This window comes from Somniosus microcephalus, chromosome 17 (assembly GCF_052327205.1).
Source record: "Somniosus microcephalus isolate GS21.2 chromosome 17, FLI_Smic_1.0, whole genome shotgun sequence".
Classification (NCBI taxonomy): domain Eukaryota; kingdom Metazoa; phylum Chordata; class Chondrichthyes; order Squaliformes; family Somniosidae; genus Somniosus; species Somniosus microcephalus.
This window is the reverse complement of record NC_141003.1, coordinates 40,091,776-40,107,445: the sequence shown is the minus strand read 5'-3', so window position 1 is coordinate 40,107,445 and position 15,670 is coordinate 40,091,776. Positions and strand designations below refer to the sequence as shown.

General features: G+C 41.7%; 1 protein-coding gene across 2 annotated transcripts in view; it reads left to right on the top strand.

Annotated features, from left to right (window-relative positions):
• cog5 (component of oligomeric golgi complex 5) overlaps window positions 1-15,670 on the top strand; it is a 168,679-nt gene that overhangs the window by 141,560 nt on the left and 11,449 nt on the right. For both annotated transcript variants that reach the window (XM_086010231.1, XM_086010229.1), the window contains exons 15-19: window positions 5,706-5,816; window positions 7,257-7,319; window positions 9,298-9,401; window positions 11,894-12,125; window positions 15,326-15,402. In XM_086010231.1, coding sequence (XP_085866357.1) covers window positions 5,706-5,816; window positions 7,257-7,319; window positions 9,298-9,401; window positions 11,894-12,125; window positions 15,326-15,402 — 587 coding nt within the window. The remainder of the gene's footprint in view (window positions 1-5,705; window positions 5,817-7,256; window positions 7,320-9,297; window positions 9,402-11,893; window positions 12,126-15,325; window positions 15,403-15,670) is intronic.

The following is a 15,670-nucleotide window of genomic DNA, read 5'->3' as shown; positions in this document are numbered from 1 at the left end:
GATTTTCAATGTCTAAGTGATTGAAAATTATAATTGTAATTATAATGGAAAAAATAATTCAGTATTTTATAATGCACTGATGTTTCTGGTTATTTAAGCACAAGTGAATGCTGATGGTTTCAAGTTTTTTTTTAAAAATTGAAAAACCTTGCATTAGCTTAGCAACCTGTTTGGAAATTAATGTATTGGTTTGGAAAAGTTAGGAAGCAATATCATGAATAATGATTTCAGACATGAATATTCAGGCAAATTGTTGGAAGATCTGTAAGAAAGTAATTCTGCCCTTTTCTCTTTCTCCTCACCATGCAACAGACAATCTTATCACCTAGGTTAATACTACTCATCAATGCTGAATGCTACCTGTGTTTACAGTCAAACTTGTTTGCTGCATTTTTTTGTTGCCAAACTTCCATTAGCTTCTTTGCAGTTTCCCCCCCCCCCCCCCCCCCCAATTTTTGCTTCATGAACTGCTGGCACCTCTTGTACTCATTAGTTGGATATCTGAAGATTGGCTGTGATGACACAATTATGCGATCTTGTAAAAGGTTTTTGTCAAAGATGGTGTTCCACAAGGATCGGTGCTGGGACCAGTTATTCACGATTTATATTCACAATTTATATTCATGATTTGGACTCTGGAGTGGAAGTACAATTTCAAAATTTATGGATGACCCCAAACTGGGAGGTGCAGTTAATACAAAGAAAGAATGTGACAAAATACAGGAAGACATTAATAAGCTTGCAGAATGGGTGTGTAATTGGCAAATTAATTTCAATATAGATAAATGTGAGGTGGTGCATTTTGGCAGGAAGAATAAGGAGGTCACATACTGCTTGGATAGTAAGAGTCTGAATGGGGTAGAGGAGCACAGGGATCAAGGCGTACAGATACACATCTCTAAAAGTAGCGACACAGGTTAATGAGGCCATTTAAAAAAAAAGTAAACCAAGCACTAGGGTTCATTTCTAGAGGGATAGAACTGAAAAGCAGAGAAGTTATGTTAAACTTATATCGAACTTTGGTTACACCACACTTGGAGTACTGTGCACAGTTATGGTCTCCATATTATAAAAAGGATATAGAGTCATTGGAGATGGTGCAACAAAGATTCACAAGGATGATTTCAGAACTGAGAGGATATACTTATCAGGAAAGGCTGAACAGGCTGGGGCTTTTTTCTATAGGAAAGAGAAGGCTGAAGGATGACCTGATGGAGGTCTTTAAGATCATAGAATCATAGAATGGTTACAGCACAGAAGGAGGCCATTCAGCCCGTCGAGCCCGTGCCGGGCGTCTGCAAGAGCACTTCAGCTAGTCCCACTTCCCCGCCCTTTCCCCGTAGCCTTTTAATTTTTTTTCCCTTCAGGTACTTATCTAATTCCCTTTTGAAAGCCACAATTGAATCTGCCTCCACCACCCTTTCAGGCAGTGCATTCCAGATCCTAACCACTCGCTGCGTAAAAAGTTTTTCCTTTTGCCAATCACCTTAAATCTGTGTCCTCTGGTTCTCGACCCTTCCACCAATGGGAACAGTTTCTCTCTATATCTACTCTGTCTGGATCCCTCATGATTTTGAATACCTCTATCAAATCTCCCCTCAACCTTCTCTGCTCTAAGGAGAACAACCCTAGCTTCTTTAGTCTATCCACGTAACTGAAGTCCCTCATCCCTGGAATCATTCTTGTAAATCTTTTCTGCACCCTCTCTAATGCTTTTACATCCTTCCTAAAGTGCAGTGCCCAGAATTGGCCACAATACTCCAGTTGAGGCCAAACCAGTGTTTTATAAAGGTTCATCATAACTTCCTTGCTTTTGTACTCTGTGCCTCTATTTGAGGCCCAGGATCCCATATGCTATTTTTTTTAACCACTTTCTCAAACTGCCCTGCCACCTTCAACGATTTGTGCGCATATACCCCCAGGTCTCTCTGTTCATGTACCCCTTCAGGATTATACCCTTTAGTTAATATTGCCTCTCCTTGTTCTTCCTACCAAAATGTATCACTTTGCACTTTTCGGCATTAAATTTCATCTGCCACGTGTCTGCCCATTTCACCAGCCTGTCTGTCTTCTTGAAGTCTATCACTCTCCTCCTCACTGTTCACTATATTTCCAAGTATTGTGTCATCTGCAAATTTTGAAATTGTCCCCTGTACACCCAAGTCCAAGTCATTAATATATATCAAGAAAAGCAGTAGTCCTAGTACTGACCCCTGGGGAACACCACTGTATACCTTCCTCCAGTCCGAAAAACAATCGTTCACCACTACTCTCTGTTTCCTGTCACTTAGCCAATTTCGTATCCATGCTGCCACTGTCCCTTTTATTCCATGGGCTTCAACTTTGCTGGCAAGCCTATTATGTGGCACTTTTATTAAACGCCTTTTGGAAATCCATGTACACAACGTCAACCGCATTGCCCTTATCAATCCTCTCTGTTACCTCATCAAAAAACTCGATCAAGTTAGTTAAACACGATTTGCCTTTAACAAATCCATGCTGGCTTTCCTAAATTAATCCACGCTTGTCTAAGTGACTGTTAACTGTGTCCCTGATTATCGTTTCTAAAAGCTTCCCCACCACTGAGGTTAAATTGACTGGCCTGTACTTGCTGGGTTTATCCTTGTACCCTTTTTTGAACAAGGGTGTAACATTTGCAATTCTCCAGTCCTCTGGCACCACCCCGTATCTAAGGAGGATTGGAAGATTATTGTGATTGCCTCCTTAACCTCCCTCAGCATCCTAGGAGGCACCCATCCGGTCCTGGTGACTTATCAACTTTAAGTACAGACAGACTTTCTAATACCTCCTCTATCAATTTTTATCTCATCCAGTATCTCCACTACCTCCTCTTTCACTGACTTTAGCAGCATCATCTTCCTTGGTGAAGACAGATGCAAAGTACTCAATTAGTGACATGCAAGCCATGATCCTGACCAACGGTTCCACCACAGACCCAATTCACGTACGAACCGGGGTCAAGCAAGGCTGTGTCATCGCACCAACGCTCTTCTCGATCTTCCTTGCTGCAATGCTCCATCTCACCCTCAGTAAGCTCCCCACTGAAGTGGAGCTAATTTACAGAACAAACAGGAAACTGTTCAACCTCCGTCGCCTCCTGTCCAGATCCAAGGTCGTCCCATCCTCTGTCGTCGAATTACAGTATGCAGACGACGCTCGCGTCTGCGCTCACTCGAAGGTCAAACTCCAAACCATCGTCGACACCTTCACCGCGTACGAAAGCATAGGCCTTACACTAAACATCCGTAAGACAAAGGTCCTCTACCAACCTGCCCCCACCACACAGTACTGCCCCCCGATTATCAAAATCCACGACAAGTCCTTGGACAACGTGAACCACTTTCCATACCTCGGGAGCCTACTGTCAACAAGGGCAGACGTCGATGACTAAGTCCAACACCGCCTTCAGTGTGCCAGTGCAGCCTTCGGTTGCCTGAGGAAGAGCGTGTTTGAAGACCAGGACCTCAACCCCGGCACTAAGCTCATGGTCTACAGAGCAGCAGCGATACCTGCCCTGCTGTATGCCTCAGAGACATGGACCATGTACAGCAGGCACCTCAAAGCACTGGAGAGGTACCACCAATGCTGCCTCCGCAAGATCCTGCAAATCCATTGGCAGGATAGGCGCACCAACGTCCGTGTTCTCGCTCAGGCCAACATCCCCAGCATCAAAGCTTTGACCATGCTCGATCAGCTCCGATGGACGGGTCATATCGTCTGCATGCCCGATACGAGACTCCCAAAACAAGCGCTCTACTCGGAGTTCCGACATGGCAAGAGAGCCCCAGGTGAGCAGAGGAAACGCTTCAAGGACACCCTCAAAGCCTCCTTGGAAAAAGTGCAACATCCCCACTGACACGTGGAAATCCCTGGCCCAAGACCGCACAAAGTGGAGGAGAAGCATCCAGGAAGGCGCCGAACACCTTGAGTCTCTTCGCCGGGAGCAAGCGGAAGCCAAGCGCAGGCAGCGCAAGGAGCACACATCAACCCAAGCACCCCACCCACCCACCCCTTCAACCACCATCTGCCCCACCTTTGACAGAGACTGTGGGTCCCGCATTGGACTCATCAGTCACCTGAGAACTCATTTTTAATGTGGAAGCAAGTCATCCTCGGTTCTGAGGGACTGCCTAAGAGAAGACTCGATTAGTACCTCAGCCATGTCCTCTGCCTCCATGTGTAGGTCTCCTTTTTGGTCCCTTATTGGCCCACCCCTCTTCTTACTACCTGTTCATTATTTATATACCCATAGATTGGCTAAGATAATGAAACAGTTTGATAGGGTAGACAGAGAAAATGTTTCCACTTGTGGGGGAGTTCAAAACTAGAGGTCATAAATTTAAGGTTATCACTGATAAATCCAATCGGAAATTCATGAGAAACTTCTTTGCCAAAGAGTGGTATGAATGTGGAATGTGCTACCACAAGGAGTAGTTGAGGCAAATAGCATAGGATCATTGAAGGAGAAACTAGATAAGACATGAGGGAGAAAGCGAATAGAAGGATATGCTGGTAGGGTTAGATGAAGTAGGGTGGGGGGAGGCTCGTGGAGAATAAATGCACAAATCATAGACTAGTTAGGTTGAATGGCCTGTTTCTGTGCAGTATAATAATTAAAGCTCAATTTACCGATTTAAAAAAATATACATCTTTGTAAAAGTCTATTTATAGGTAAAGGCTAATGTAATGTTATTTGACTGTAACTACCATGTAATATATTCTCATTCTAAATGCTGTTTTGAATTTGAAAATAATCTCTTGCTGCCATACTTAAACATATATTTTTGTGTTATTATCACAGATATATATTTTCTATACATTTCTTAGGTCATGACTTGTAAAATGCACAAGTTGATTTGAATGCACCTCTACTTGTGTACTTTTATTTGGTCCTTAACATGATGCTCTTTTAATTTCCTAGTTTCTATATTACGGATAATTCAACAGCAGCATACATACTTATGTAGCGCTTTTATGACAGGAAAACTTCGCAAGGCAATTTACAAGGCGGGGAGGATGGATTTAGACACCGAGTAGAAATTGAGAGAGGAGTTTGGCGAGGTAACCAAAGGTGGGGTCAAACAGGTAGGATTTAAGGAGCCTTTCAAAGGTGGCAAGAAGTGTAACAAGGCTAAGAGGAAGAGTATCCCAGAGAGCAGGAGCATGATGGCTGAAGATTCTGCCAACCATGGTGGAGCAGAGGGGAAAAAATGCAGTAGTCCAGACTCTCAACCTCAGGAGGCTGAGAATGATGATGTAAAGTCAAACATGAAGGCAATAAAAGTGTAAATGAGGATTTCAGTGGCATCGGGGGATGAAGTAGGTATGGAAGCAGGTGATATTTCAGAGGTGCAAATAGGCAGTCTTGGTGATGGACTGGAGGTGGAGTTTGCTCAGTCATATAGTACACTCAATTTGCACAGTTAAGTTTAGCCTAAGCAAAGAGTGGGAAGGGGGTGGAATCAGGGCCTATGATGTAAAGTTTCTGACGAGAACCGAACAGTCTTGCCACTGTCGAGCTGGAGGAAATTATTGTTGATCCACATCTTGATGTCTGACCTTACTTGTCTCATCAGTTTTGTGTTGTAAGAAAGTTAATACGGAAACATTGTTACACTGAATTGCATATTAACTTATTCCAAATCAAATATGTGTAATTTAAGCATTTTTTTACTTCTTCACAGCTGTCTACACAAGGTGATGCCAGTCAAGTGATTGGGCCACTAACAGAGGGACAGAGAAGGAATGTAGCAGTCGTGAATTCATTGTACAAATTGTATCAGTCAGTGTTGAAGGTAGGGGTTGACATTTATTGCTGCGAGTGCAACGTGTTTTTATTAATTATGGTTATTCTAATTGCTGCTTTAAACAACTGTAATAAAAGAATGAAGAATATAAAAAGTTAATTGAAATGTCTCTGGTATATTGCTAAGCCTGTACAATAGATTCTGGTACGTAATTAACATTTTCTAGCTTATATATTCAGTAACTTTTCACTTTTTTTCTCAAACTTGCACATTATCTAGAAGTAATTTAAAGTGAAGACTTTCAATTTAGCCAAAGGGGCTGAATTTTCTTCCAGAGCAGTTTCGCTGTAGACTTGCACTAGGCTGGGATTTCCGCCCACTGCCATAATTGCAACCCGGCTTCCTGGGTCGAAATTCATAAAAAATGCAGGGCAGGCTCCCAGTGGTATCACTGCCACACGGAGGGAGTCCACCGCTGCTAAGGAGCAAAATGCAGCAGCACTGCCGTGCCAAAAACTAGAAGATCCATCATTAAAGGGGTCATAAGCACCTCATGAAGTTTTTAATCTACAAGCCAAGGCATATTCATGATTAGATATGGGGGCAGAAAACATGGCGAGGTGGCCACTACTGGGCGCTCTCTCCCAGAAGGGCCTCCTGTTGACACCCCAGGATGCACCGCCACTCTTGTTCTCAGTAGTTAGGGTTGGCAGTATTTCAAACAGGAGGCAAGGAAATCATCCAGTTTACCTGGCCCAGCTGTCATTTAAATATAGCAGGGCTGTCAAGGGTTGGGCAGATGTGCTCCCTGCTTTGGGGTGTTGTTGGGGGGTGGGGGGGTGGTGGTAAGGGGGTGAAAAGATTTCTGGCCGTGCTTTCAGGGGTGGGAATTCAGCAGTAGGCTTCCCTGCCTCAATTTCTTTGTTCTGCCACTGTACCACCTCATTTGAGAAAGCCCAGCCTTAATTCTGCTGTTTTAACTCAAATGCTGCAGTTTAATTATATGCTTATTTAATTATCAAGCTTGGCAAAGGGGCTATCAAAGAAGATGATCTGCTATTCTTTCTTCTCATTCATTTGTCCTCCACAGAGCACATGATGGCACTATCATCAAATGGAAAGAAAATAATCATGTCTCTTTAAGAACTCTGCTCATGGCTTGTGAGACCTATGTCATCTTGTCTCCCTCCTTCACTGCATAAATATTGTAGCCACAGTCAAAATGTTATACTAATTTTATCATTGATGACACATTTGGAATATTCTGTGCAGTTTTGGGCATTCCATCTTAAAAAAATCATTGATGTATTAGAAACGGTTCAGAGTAAAGTTACAAGGCTGATTCAGGAACTTGGGGCTCTAAGTTATGAAGAAAGATGCATAGAACTGGACTTCTTTTCATTAGAGAAAGTGGAATTGAGAGATGTGTGTTTGGGGAAAATGTTCTACCTACCATGAGTGTGACATATCTTTTGTTTGCTTTTCCAGGTACTGTCTACCCTGAGCTCCTTTCCTTTAGCTGCTGAACAAACAATTCGAACAGCGTTGGAGGTAAATTACAGACTGTTTCAGTTGTAGTACTGTCTCTTCTCTATTCATGACAGTGAACAGCAGGAATGCAGCACTGAATTTTCAGTTCTTGCTTCTTCGGGTCTTTTTGTTTGAATAAAAAGGTAACATCTGGAGTTGACATTATTTTGCATGATCAGAATTTCATTTATGTGGCTGATCTTTCACGAAAGTTACAGTGGCCAGTTGGAAGAACCGCCAAGGAAATTCTCCGTGTCAGTGTCAACCTCTAAAGTGAGGCATAGCACGATCAATTGCAGAGTAGATGATCTCTACCTGACTCAGTAATGTATCTTAAACCCCAACCTCAGAAATATACTCCTCGTGTATCATAGTATGAAACGGCAGAGAAGGAGGGCATCGTGCCTGTGGCGGTCCTTGGTAGAGCTATCCAATTAGTTCCGTTCCCCTGCTCTTTCCCTATAGCCCTGTAAATTTTTTCCCTTCAAGTATTTATCCAATTCCTTTTTGAAAGTTTCTATTGAATCTGTTTCCAGCACCCTTCAGCCACTGCATTCCAGATCATAACCACTCGCAGCATAAAAAAATATTTCTGCATGTCGCCCCTGGTTCTTTTGCCAATCACCATAAATCTGTGTCCTCTGGTTACACTTCTGCCACTGGAAACAGTTTCTCTTTATTTGCTCTATCAAACCCCTTCATGATTTTGAACGTTTCTGTCAAATCTCCTCTTAACCTTCTCTGCTGTAAGGAGAACAAATCCAGCTTTTCCAGTCTCTCCACATAACTGAAGTCCCTCGTCCCTGGTACCATTCTAGTAAATCTCTTCTGCACCCTCTCCAAGGCCTTGACATCCTTCCTAAATTATGGTACCCAGAATTGAACATAATACTCCAGCTGAGGCCGAACCAGTGTTTTATAAAAGTTTAGCATAACCTCCTTGCTTTTGTATTCTCTGCCTCTATTAATAAAGCCAAGGATCCCACATGCTTTTTTAACAGCCTTCTCAACTTGCCCTGCCACCTTCAAAGATTTGTGTTCATACACCCCCAGGTCTCTCTGAATCTGCACCTCCTTTAAAATTGTACCATTTAGTTTATATTGCCTCTCCTCATTCTTCCTACCAAAATATATCACTTCACACTTCTTTGCGTTAAATTTCATCTGGCATGTGTCTGCCCATTTCACCAGTCTATCTATGTCCTGCTAAAGTATATTACTCTCCTCCACATCATTTACTACATTTCAGAGTTTTGTGTCATCTGCAAACTCTGAAATTATACCCTGTATACCAAAGTCCAGGTCATTATTATATATCAAAAAGAGCAGTAGTCCTAATACCGGCCCCTGGGGAACACAACTATATACTTCCCTCTAGTCTGAAAAACATCTGTTCACCACTATTCAGCTTTCTGTCCCTTAGCCAATTTTGTATCCACACTGCCACTATCCCTTTAATTTTGCTAACAAGTCTATTATGTGGTACTTTATCAACCTTTTGAAAGTCCAGGTACACAACGTCAACTGCACTACCTTCATCAACCCTCTCCGTTACTTTATCAAAGAACTCAATCAAGTTAGTCAAACACAATTTTCCTGTAACAAATCCATGCTGACTCATTTATTATCCCATACTTTTCCAAATGCCAATTAATTTTGTCCTGGATTATTGTGTCTCAAAGTTTCCCCACCACACACATTAGGCTGACTGGCCTGTCATTGCTGGGTTTATCCCTTTTTTGAACAGGGGTGTAACATTTGCAATCCTCCACCTCTAGCCTAAGCCACCTTTTATGGAATCTCTCGGTGAGATAGGCCTATTTGTGCTGCACTGCAGGCAGTTTTACACAACTGGAAACTGTTGCGACTGCCCAAGCTGTTTTAAATATCTTTTTAAGTCAACTTAAAGAAAAATCAGATTCATGTCATGTTTAAATGCTACCTAACAGGTCATTGACTACAAATTTCAATTTTAAATCTTTCTATTTCACTTCTTTAGACAATTCAAGGTCTGATGGGAAATGCAGTACAGCCATTGCTAAGCTCTGTGGGAGACTCAGTTGAGGCCATTATTATCACTATGCACCAAGAAGACTTCGCAGGGTAATTATTAGACAGAAAATATTGCAAAACTTCAAATTCAATTCGACAACTTGATTCCTCTGACCCAAAGTAGGTTGGAGCTCCTTGTTGTAAAGAAAACCATTGTTCTAATCCCACTGACTTTTTGGGGCCAGTTTTCTCCCCTCCTGCTGAAGGCACTGAATCTGCAGATGCCACCATTAGCCCTCTGATAGCTCACCTAACATTCAATGGGCTCTTCACCTGTTGAGGAACTCACAGCCTAGACTTAGTCTTTCTCGCTTGATGTCCATAAGCAAGCAATTTCCAGCAAGAATTACTGGATAGTGATTGGGAGGAGGGGCCCTTGTAGATGTTCTCTTCCCCCTGCCAACCCCAAACCTGCAGTGCTGACACCTATTCTAATGCCCCAACTGTTGCCCTGATTGAGATCAGTTAATTCAGCAAACACTGGGAATGGAACCTGAAACTTTCTGGTCAGTATGTTTTTACTACCCGAGTATATTTATATTTTTGTAGGAAATAGTTATTGGTACCTTGCATTAATGTGCTAATTCTTTTTAAGTACACAAGGATTAAACTCCTTGAAACTTGTATAGAACTTTGGTTAGACCATACTTGGAGTACTGTGAACAGTTCTCTTATTATAAAAAGGATATAGAGGATTTGGACGGATCTAAAAAGAAGCAGCACTGGGATTTATATGGCCTTTCACAACCTCAAGACATCCCAAAGTGCTTCACAGCCAATAACATACTTCTGACAAGTAGGTGGTGTCATAGAGAAAATTAGTCTGATGAGAACTGGGGACAAGAGAGGGGGGAAAAGAGGAGGTGGGCAAAAAATAGTGTTGTGTGGCTGGGAGCAGAAATGATAGGCCAGAGAAGGTAAAGGCAGCTGATGGAGTAGTTTTAATTTTGGAATTGACTAGTCTGAATGCTCTTTGTATCTTGTTTTATAAGTGAATATGAAAAGGATGGGTGAGGAGAGAATGGAAGGTAGTTTACAGACATAAAACTTTGGGATTGTTCCTGACCTCCAGTATAATCCAGGAGTACTAAGAAGTTTTGGTCACAGAGAGGGAGGCACTACAACTTGAGGTGGTTGTCAGATCGGGCGGTGGACAGTTTGGCAAGTGGTGATCCATATGCATTGAAATCTGCATCTTTCTGATTTGAAGTAGCTGTTGTACCACAGGGTATATCGAGGTTCAGAATCTGGTGGGGGCGAAGGCAGCTGTCGAACTGAGCAGCAGAGCCACAGATGTCATGGGTGGAAGAGTTGAGTGTTAGAGGCCATTAGTTAGAGAGGCATAGGTAGGGTCTTTTTTTGTTGATGAGATGAGAGTAAAGGTGTTGGTCATTGTGGTGTGGACTGAGGGAGATGAGAAAAGGTCAGATATAGCCATGTCTGCGATCATGTTAAAGGTGGAGAGGCCTTATGTAATGACTAAATCGAGAGATTGGCTAAGTGACTTTGAGTGAGAACAGGAAGGCAAACAAATTGCGGGTGAGGGGCAGAGTTGATGTTACCGAAGGAGAGTTGTCACTTGAGCCAGAGATTAAATGAAGGCAACAGATGAGATTTTCATGAGGAAGTTGTTGGTGATTTGAGGGTAAATGAGAAACTTGAAGGGAAGTGTTAGAGGGTCAAGTACTTAAAAGTGCTGGAGGAATGTGAGGACAGGCTGAGAAGGAACTAGGAAATGAGGGCCACGCTGTCATCATGAATAGGGCAGGGCACATGACAGAAAGTGTAGCCAGGCGGGATAGCTTCAATGAGGGAGAAGGAAATCACTGTCAGTAAGCCAGGTTTTGGTCAGGCCCATGATGTTGGTGTGCTTGTATCTAGCATGAGGTCAGGGTTGGGGAGAGCCTTTTTTTCTGTGAAAGTAGTCATTGCACAGGGCCTTACAGAGCAAATCGTTAGTGGTATACCAATTAGCAGAAGGGGCGTGAAGCGTGGAAAGGGGGACAGGGAGGAGTTGAGGAAATTTACCTTCAGGAACACTGGGTGGGGGCATGGATCTGGATTAGGAAAAGGGAATGGGACAGCTTGCAATGACTGCTCTTGAACAGTAAGTGGCAAAAGCTACAACTGAGGATACCAAGATTGAAGCTTAGAGAAACTGTCCAGGAAGACCTCAAGCCTGGGATGGCGGTTGAATACCAATTAGTGGGAGTACTGCTGGGTAAATTTGGGGATCAAGAGAACATAGTAACTCGGGACGATGGTGTGTGAGTGGCAATGGGGGGGAGGAGGGAGACAGAAGCTGAGAGAGGCCAAAACGGTACTAAGAAGCAGAAGCCATCTGGTTTGGAGTGGCAAACAATAAGTGCATTCAAGCTGACATAAAGTAGGGGTTTTCGTTGTGACGCACTTTTGAATTTGATAAAGCACTATTAAAATATTATTTATTTCTTTTTCTCTATTTAGTAGAATAGAGGTGAGCTTGTCTATTGTATGCTCCTGGAAAGTAGTTGGAATAATATGGTTTGCATTCATTTGTACAGGTCCTTGTCTGGGAAGCCAGAAATTCCATGTTCCCTTTACATGAAAGAATTGCAAGGTTTTATATCACGGATCATGAGTGACTACTTTAAAAACTTTGAGTGTGTGGACTTTATCTTTGAGAGTACAGAAAATATTGCACAGAGAGCTATTCAACTATTTATCCGCAATGCAAGTCTGCTGAGACCACTGGGTGAAGGAGGTAAAATGAGGTTGGCTGCAGATTTTGCACAGGTAAGAACTAACAACCAATAGCTGGTGTTACCTTTTTTCTTTGTCTTTTGTTTATTTTGGAATCTGAAAATTAAAATTAAAATCAAAAGTTTCAATGAAAAGAATCCGAAATTAAAAAGGAGCAGTAGTTCACAATAAATAATAATACAACTGAAGAGAGATCATTGCTGTACGTAGTAGGAAATGCACAAAGCAAGAGTTCTGAAATATATACCTTGATAGACAAAGTGAATCAGTGAGAGCAAGTTCTTTCCCATACCAAAGGTTGAATTAATTATGCCTCATTTGCCTGCCCTAAATTCACAGTATCTTAGAAATACTCCCCATGCACTTTGTTGGTAGTATTGAGCATCACTAAAATAAATCAATCATTTTTAGATACAGTGTCAGAGCTTTGTGTGTTTTTGACAATTGATCAAGTTTATGTTGGGATCTATACATTTAACCAATGATCCTCCAATCTTTCTTCCTGGAAGTGAACTAGATATGCCCCCCTCACTTTCCCACAAAAGTGAAGAAGCGCTCTCCAGTTTTTAAAAATAAAATCTTGTTTACTCTCCTTTTATTGCTGTTCTCTATAGTGAAAACATTGACTCCTGTAATGTACAATTCCAAAGGGGCCACCAGCCCTCTGGTAACTTGGTCAAATGGCGATTCTTCATGTATGAGTTCAGATACTGATAGTGATCGTGAACAAGCTATTCAAATATCGGAGCTATTGCAACTGAGTTTGATTATGTCCCTGCCTAATGCCCATAAATGGCCATTTTCCACCAAAGGTTTCTGGATAGTGATTAGGAGCAGGAACCATGGTATTTTTGTTGTCCACATCCTGAGTCAGGAAAATCAATTGTAGTTTCCCATCTGTTACCTTCCAGCTAAGGTCAACTAACTCCGCACAGAGCAGGGATCAAGCCTGGAGCCTCCAAGTCTGTAAGGTTTAGTATCCACTAATCGGGGGTCCTTAATGACTCTAGGTTCTTACTGTCAACAAGATAAAGCTGACTTTCTGATGGACCTAGCTGAGAAACCGGGGATGTCCCAGAAGTGAATCATTGAGCTGAGAGACCCAATAATTAAGAGATGAACAGGAATCAAAAGCAACGTGATCCCCAAGTTATGCTGTAAAATTACTGAGTATGAGGCAACGTAAATTGATTAAGGGAATGCCTGAAAGTGATAGTTGAAATTAATTCCCACGATGCTGGTTTGCATTTTTTTTTAAACTGCAAGCATGGGAAATCTGAAATAAAAACAGAAAATGCTGGAAATGTATACCAGGTCCATCGGCATCTGAAAAGAAGACAGACAGGTTAACATTTGGAGATTTTCCTTCAGATGAGGCTTTCCCTTGGAAGTGGTTAACAGGGCCTTTGGGAGCACCTGCCGATTTTCTCCTCACCTTCCATTCCATTAGCTATTGTATTTGGCAGATCATCTTCCACCATATCTGCCACAAGCAATGTGATCCCACCTCCAATACATCTTCCCCTCCACTCTTTGCTTTCTATAGAGCCTATTCCTGCTGGAATATCTTTGTTTATTCTTCCACTACCCCAACTTCTGCTGTCCTTCCTCTGGTATTTTCCCATGCAGCCGTAGCACATTCAACATCTGTTCATTCACCTCTTCCCACATCATTGCCCAGGACACCAAACATCACTTGTGTGTGAGACAGTGGTGTGGCCTCCTCTACATTGGGAAGACCAAACATAGATTGGGTGACCACTTTGCTGAACATCTTCATCCTGTCTAAATGTGATCCTGACCTCACTGTGGTTTGTCACTACAAATCTCCCTCGCATTCCCACTCTGATTTTTCTGTCTTTTTGCCTCCCACGCTGAAAAAACCAAACTTCAGGAACATTATCACATCTTTCTCCTGGGCACTTTGCAGCCCTCTGGTCTGAACCCATTACTTTACCAACTTCAAACATTAGCTATATCCTCCATATTCTTGCCCATTTGTCCTATTAACCTTCCACATCAATACTCTACATTTGGGGGCTTTTTGCATGTGTATCTTTTCTATGACATTCACTACCTTATTGAGATGTTCTTTTCATATCACGCACCAGTTTTCACTTTTCTGGCTTTTTGTAAAACTTGTTTGTGGGCTATTAAATCCATTAATTGCCATTCTGAGACCAGAACCAGCATTTCAGAATCTTGACTTTTTACCTGTTCTCTACTCCCAGCCCTTTCATTTTGTTCAGCCCTATAAAGGGGTGCTTCTCTTTCAGTTTCCTCTTCTGACAAAGGCTCTACACCTGAAATATTAATCTTTTTTCCATGCCTAAGAACTGTTGTGTATTTCCAGCACTTTCTGTTTTTAAGTTGAAAACGTTTATGCCAAACAAGCACTAATCCAAGGGTGCATAGCAGTCGTATATAACAGTCTCTGTCATTGCTGAAAATGGTGCCTTGCTAGCTGGGTGCTTATCTACTATTATTGTGACAATTAAAAATATCACGCTGTAGCTCTTCTGAAGTGAGAATCTGTTGGGGCTTTACTCTGTATCTAACTATGCTGTAACTGAGTTGCTGATTCTGACATTGTGCCATTTTCCCCAAGAAGGCCTTGCCCAGTGTATTTTGAAGACAGGAGACCGATAAATATTTAAGAGTTTTGATTAATTATCTTCGGGGACTGCAAGTATTTATTACAGTTATCTGGCTGGACCCTGTTGTCAAACTACCTAATATAGAAAGGAAGAACTTGAATACGCCACAAAATTGTTTTGTACTCTCATCCTAATAATTATTTACCATTTACTATGTGTGTATATGCTCTCATTGTTACTTTTCATTCCTTTTCACCCTCTATTGTTTCCATATATCCTTTATTTTTCTGGTCTACAATACCCACAAGAGAACACATTAAGCAAGACATTGAAATAGTGAAACAATTACGCTGTTTGGAGCCAGCATGTCATTTATAATTTAATGCTTCTTTAAAGTTCCTACTCCTGCCTTCAACTATGCTTCCTCTTCTCATCTCTTTCTCTGTCTCACGATTCTTAACTATCATTTTCTCACTCCTTTTGTGCACATGCTCACACTCTCTTTTCCCTCTAAGTGCTATAGTTTTGATTGTCAGTTAATGTGTTTAAACTTCATAGTTGTGTTACAAAGTTTCTGTGTATTAATGTGATATATTACATACAAAAGAACTTATACTGTATCTTGCAATATTGCAGATGGAGTTAGCCGTGGCACCACTTTGTAGAAGAGTGTCAGATCTAGGAAAATCCTACCGATTACTGAGGTCATTCAGGTCAGTCACATTCTCCTCAATATGACCTTCAGGGGAATACTTAAATCTGTGAATAGATACGTGTTTCTTTTATTTAAAAAAAGTGTGCATTAATTATGACACATTTTGTTGGTCTTTGGTACTTTATAACTATTCAGATTATAAATTAGGACTGAATAGTTCATAAATATCATTTAATATGCTTTGCTGCAAATTTTATTGCAGCCTTTATACATAATCTATTATTGTAAGGGCACTTAAACCTGAAAAACCATGAATGCATTTAATA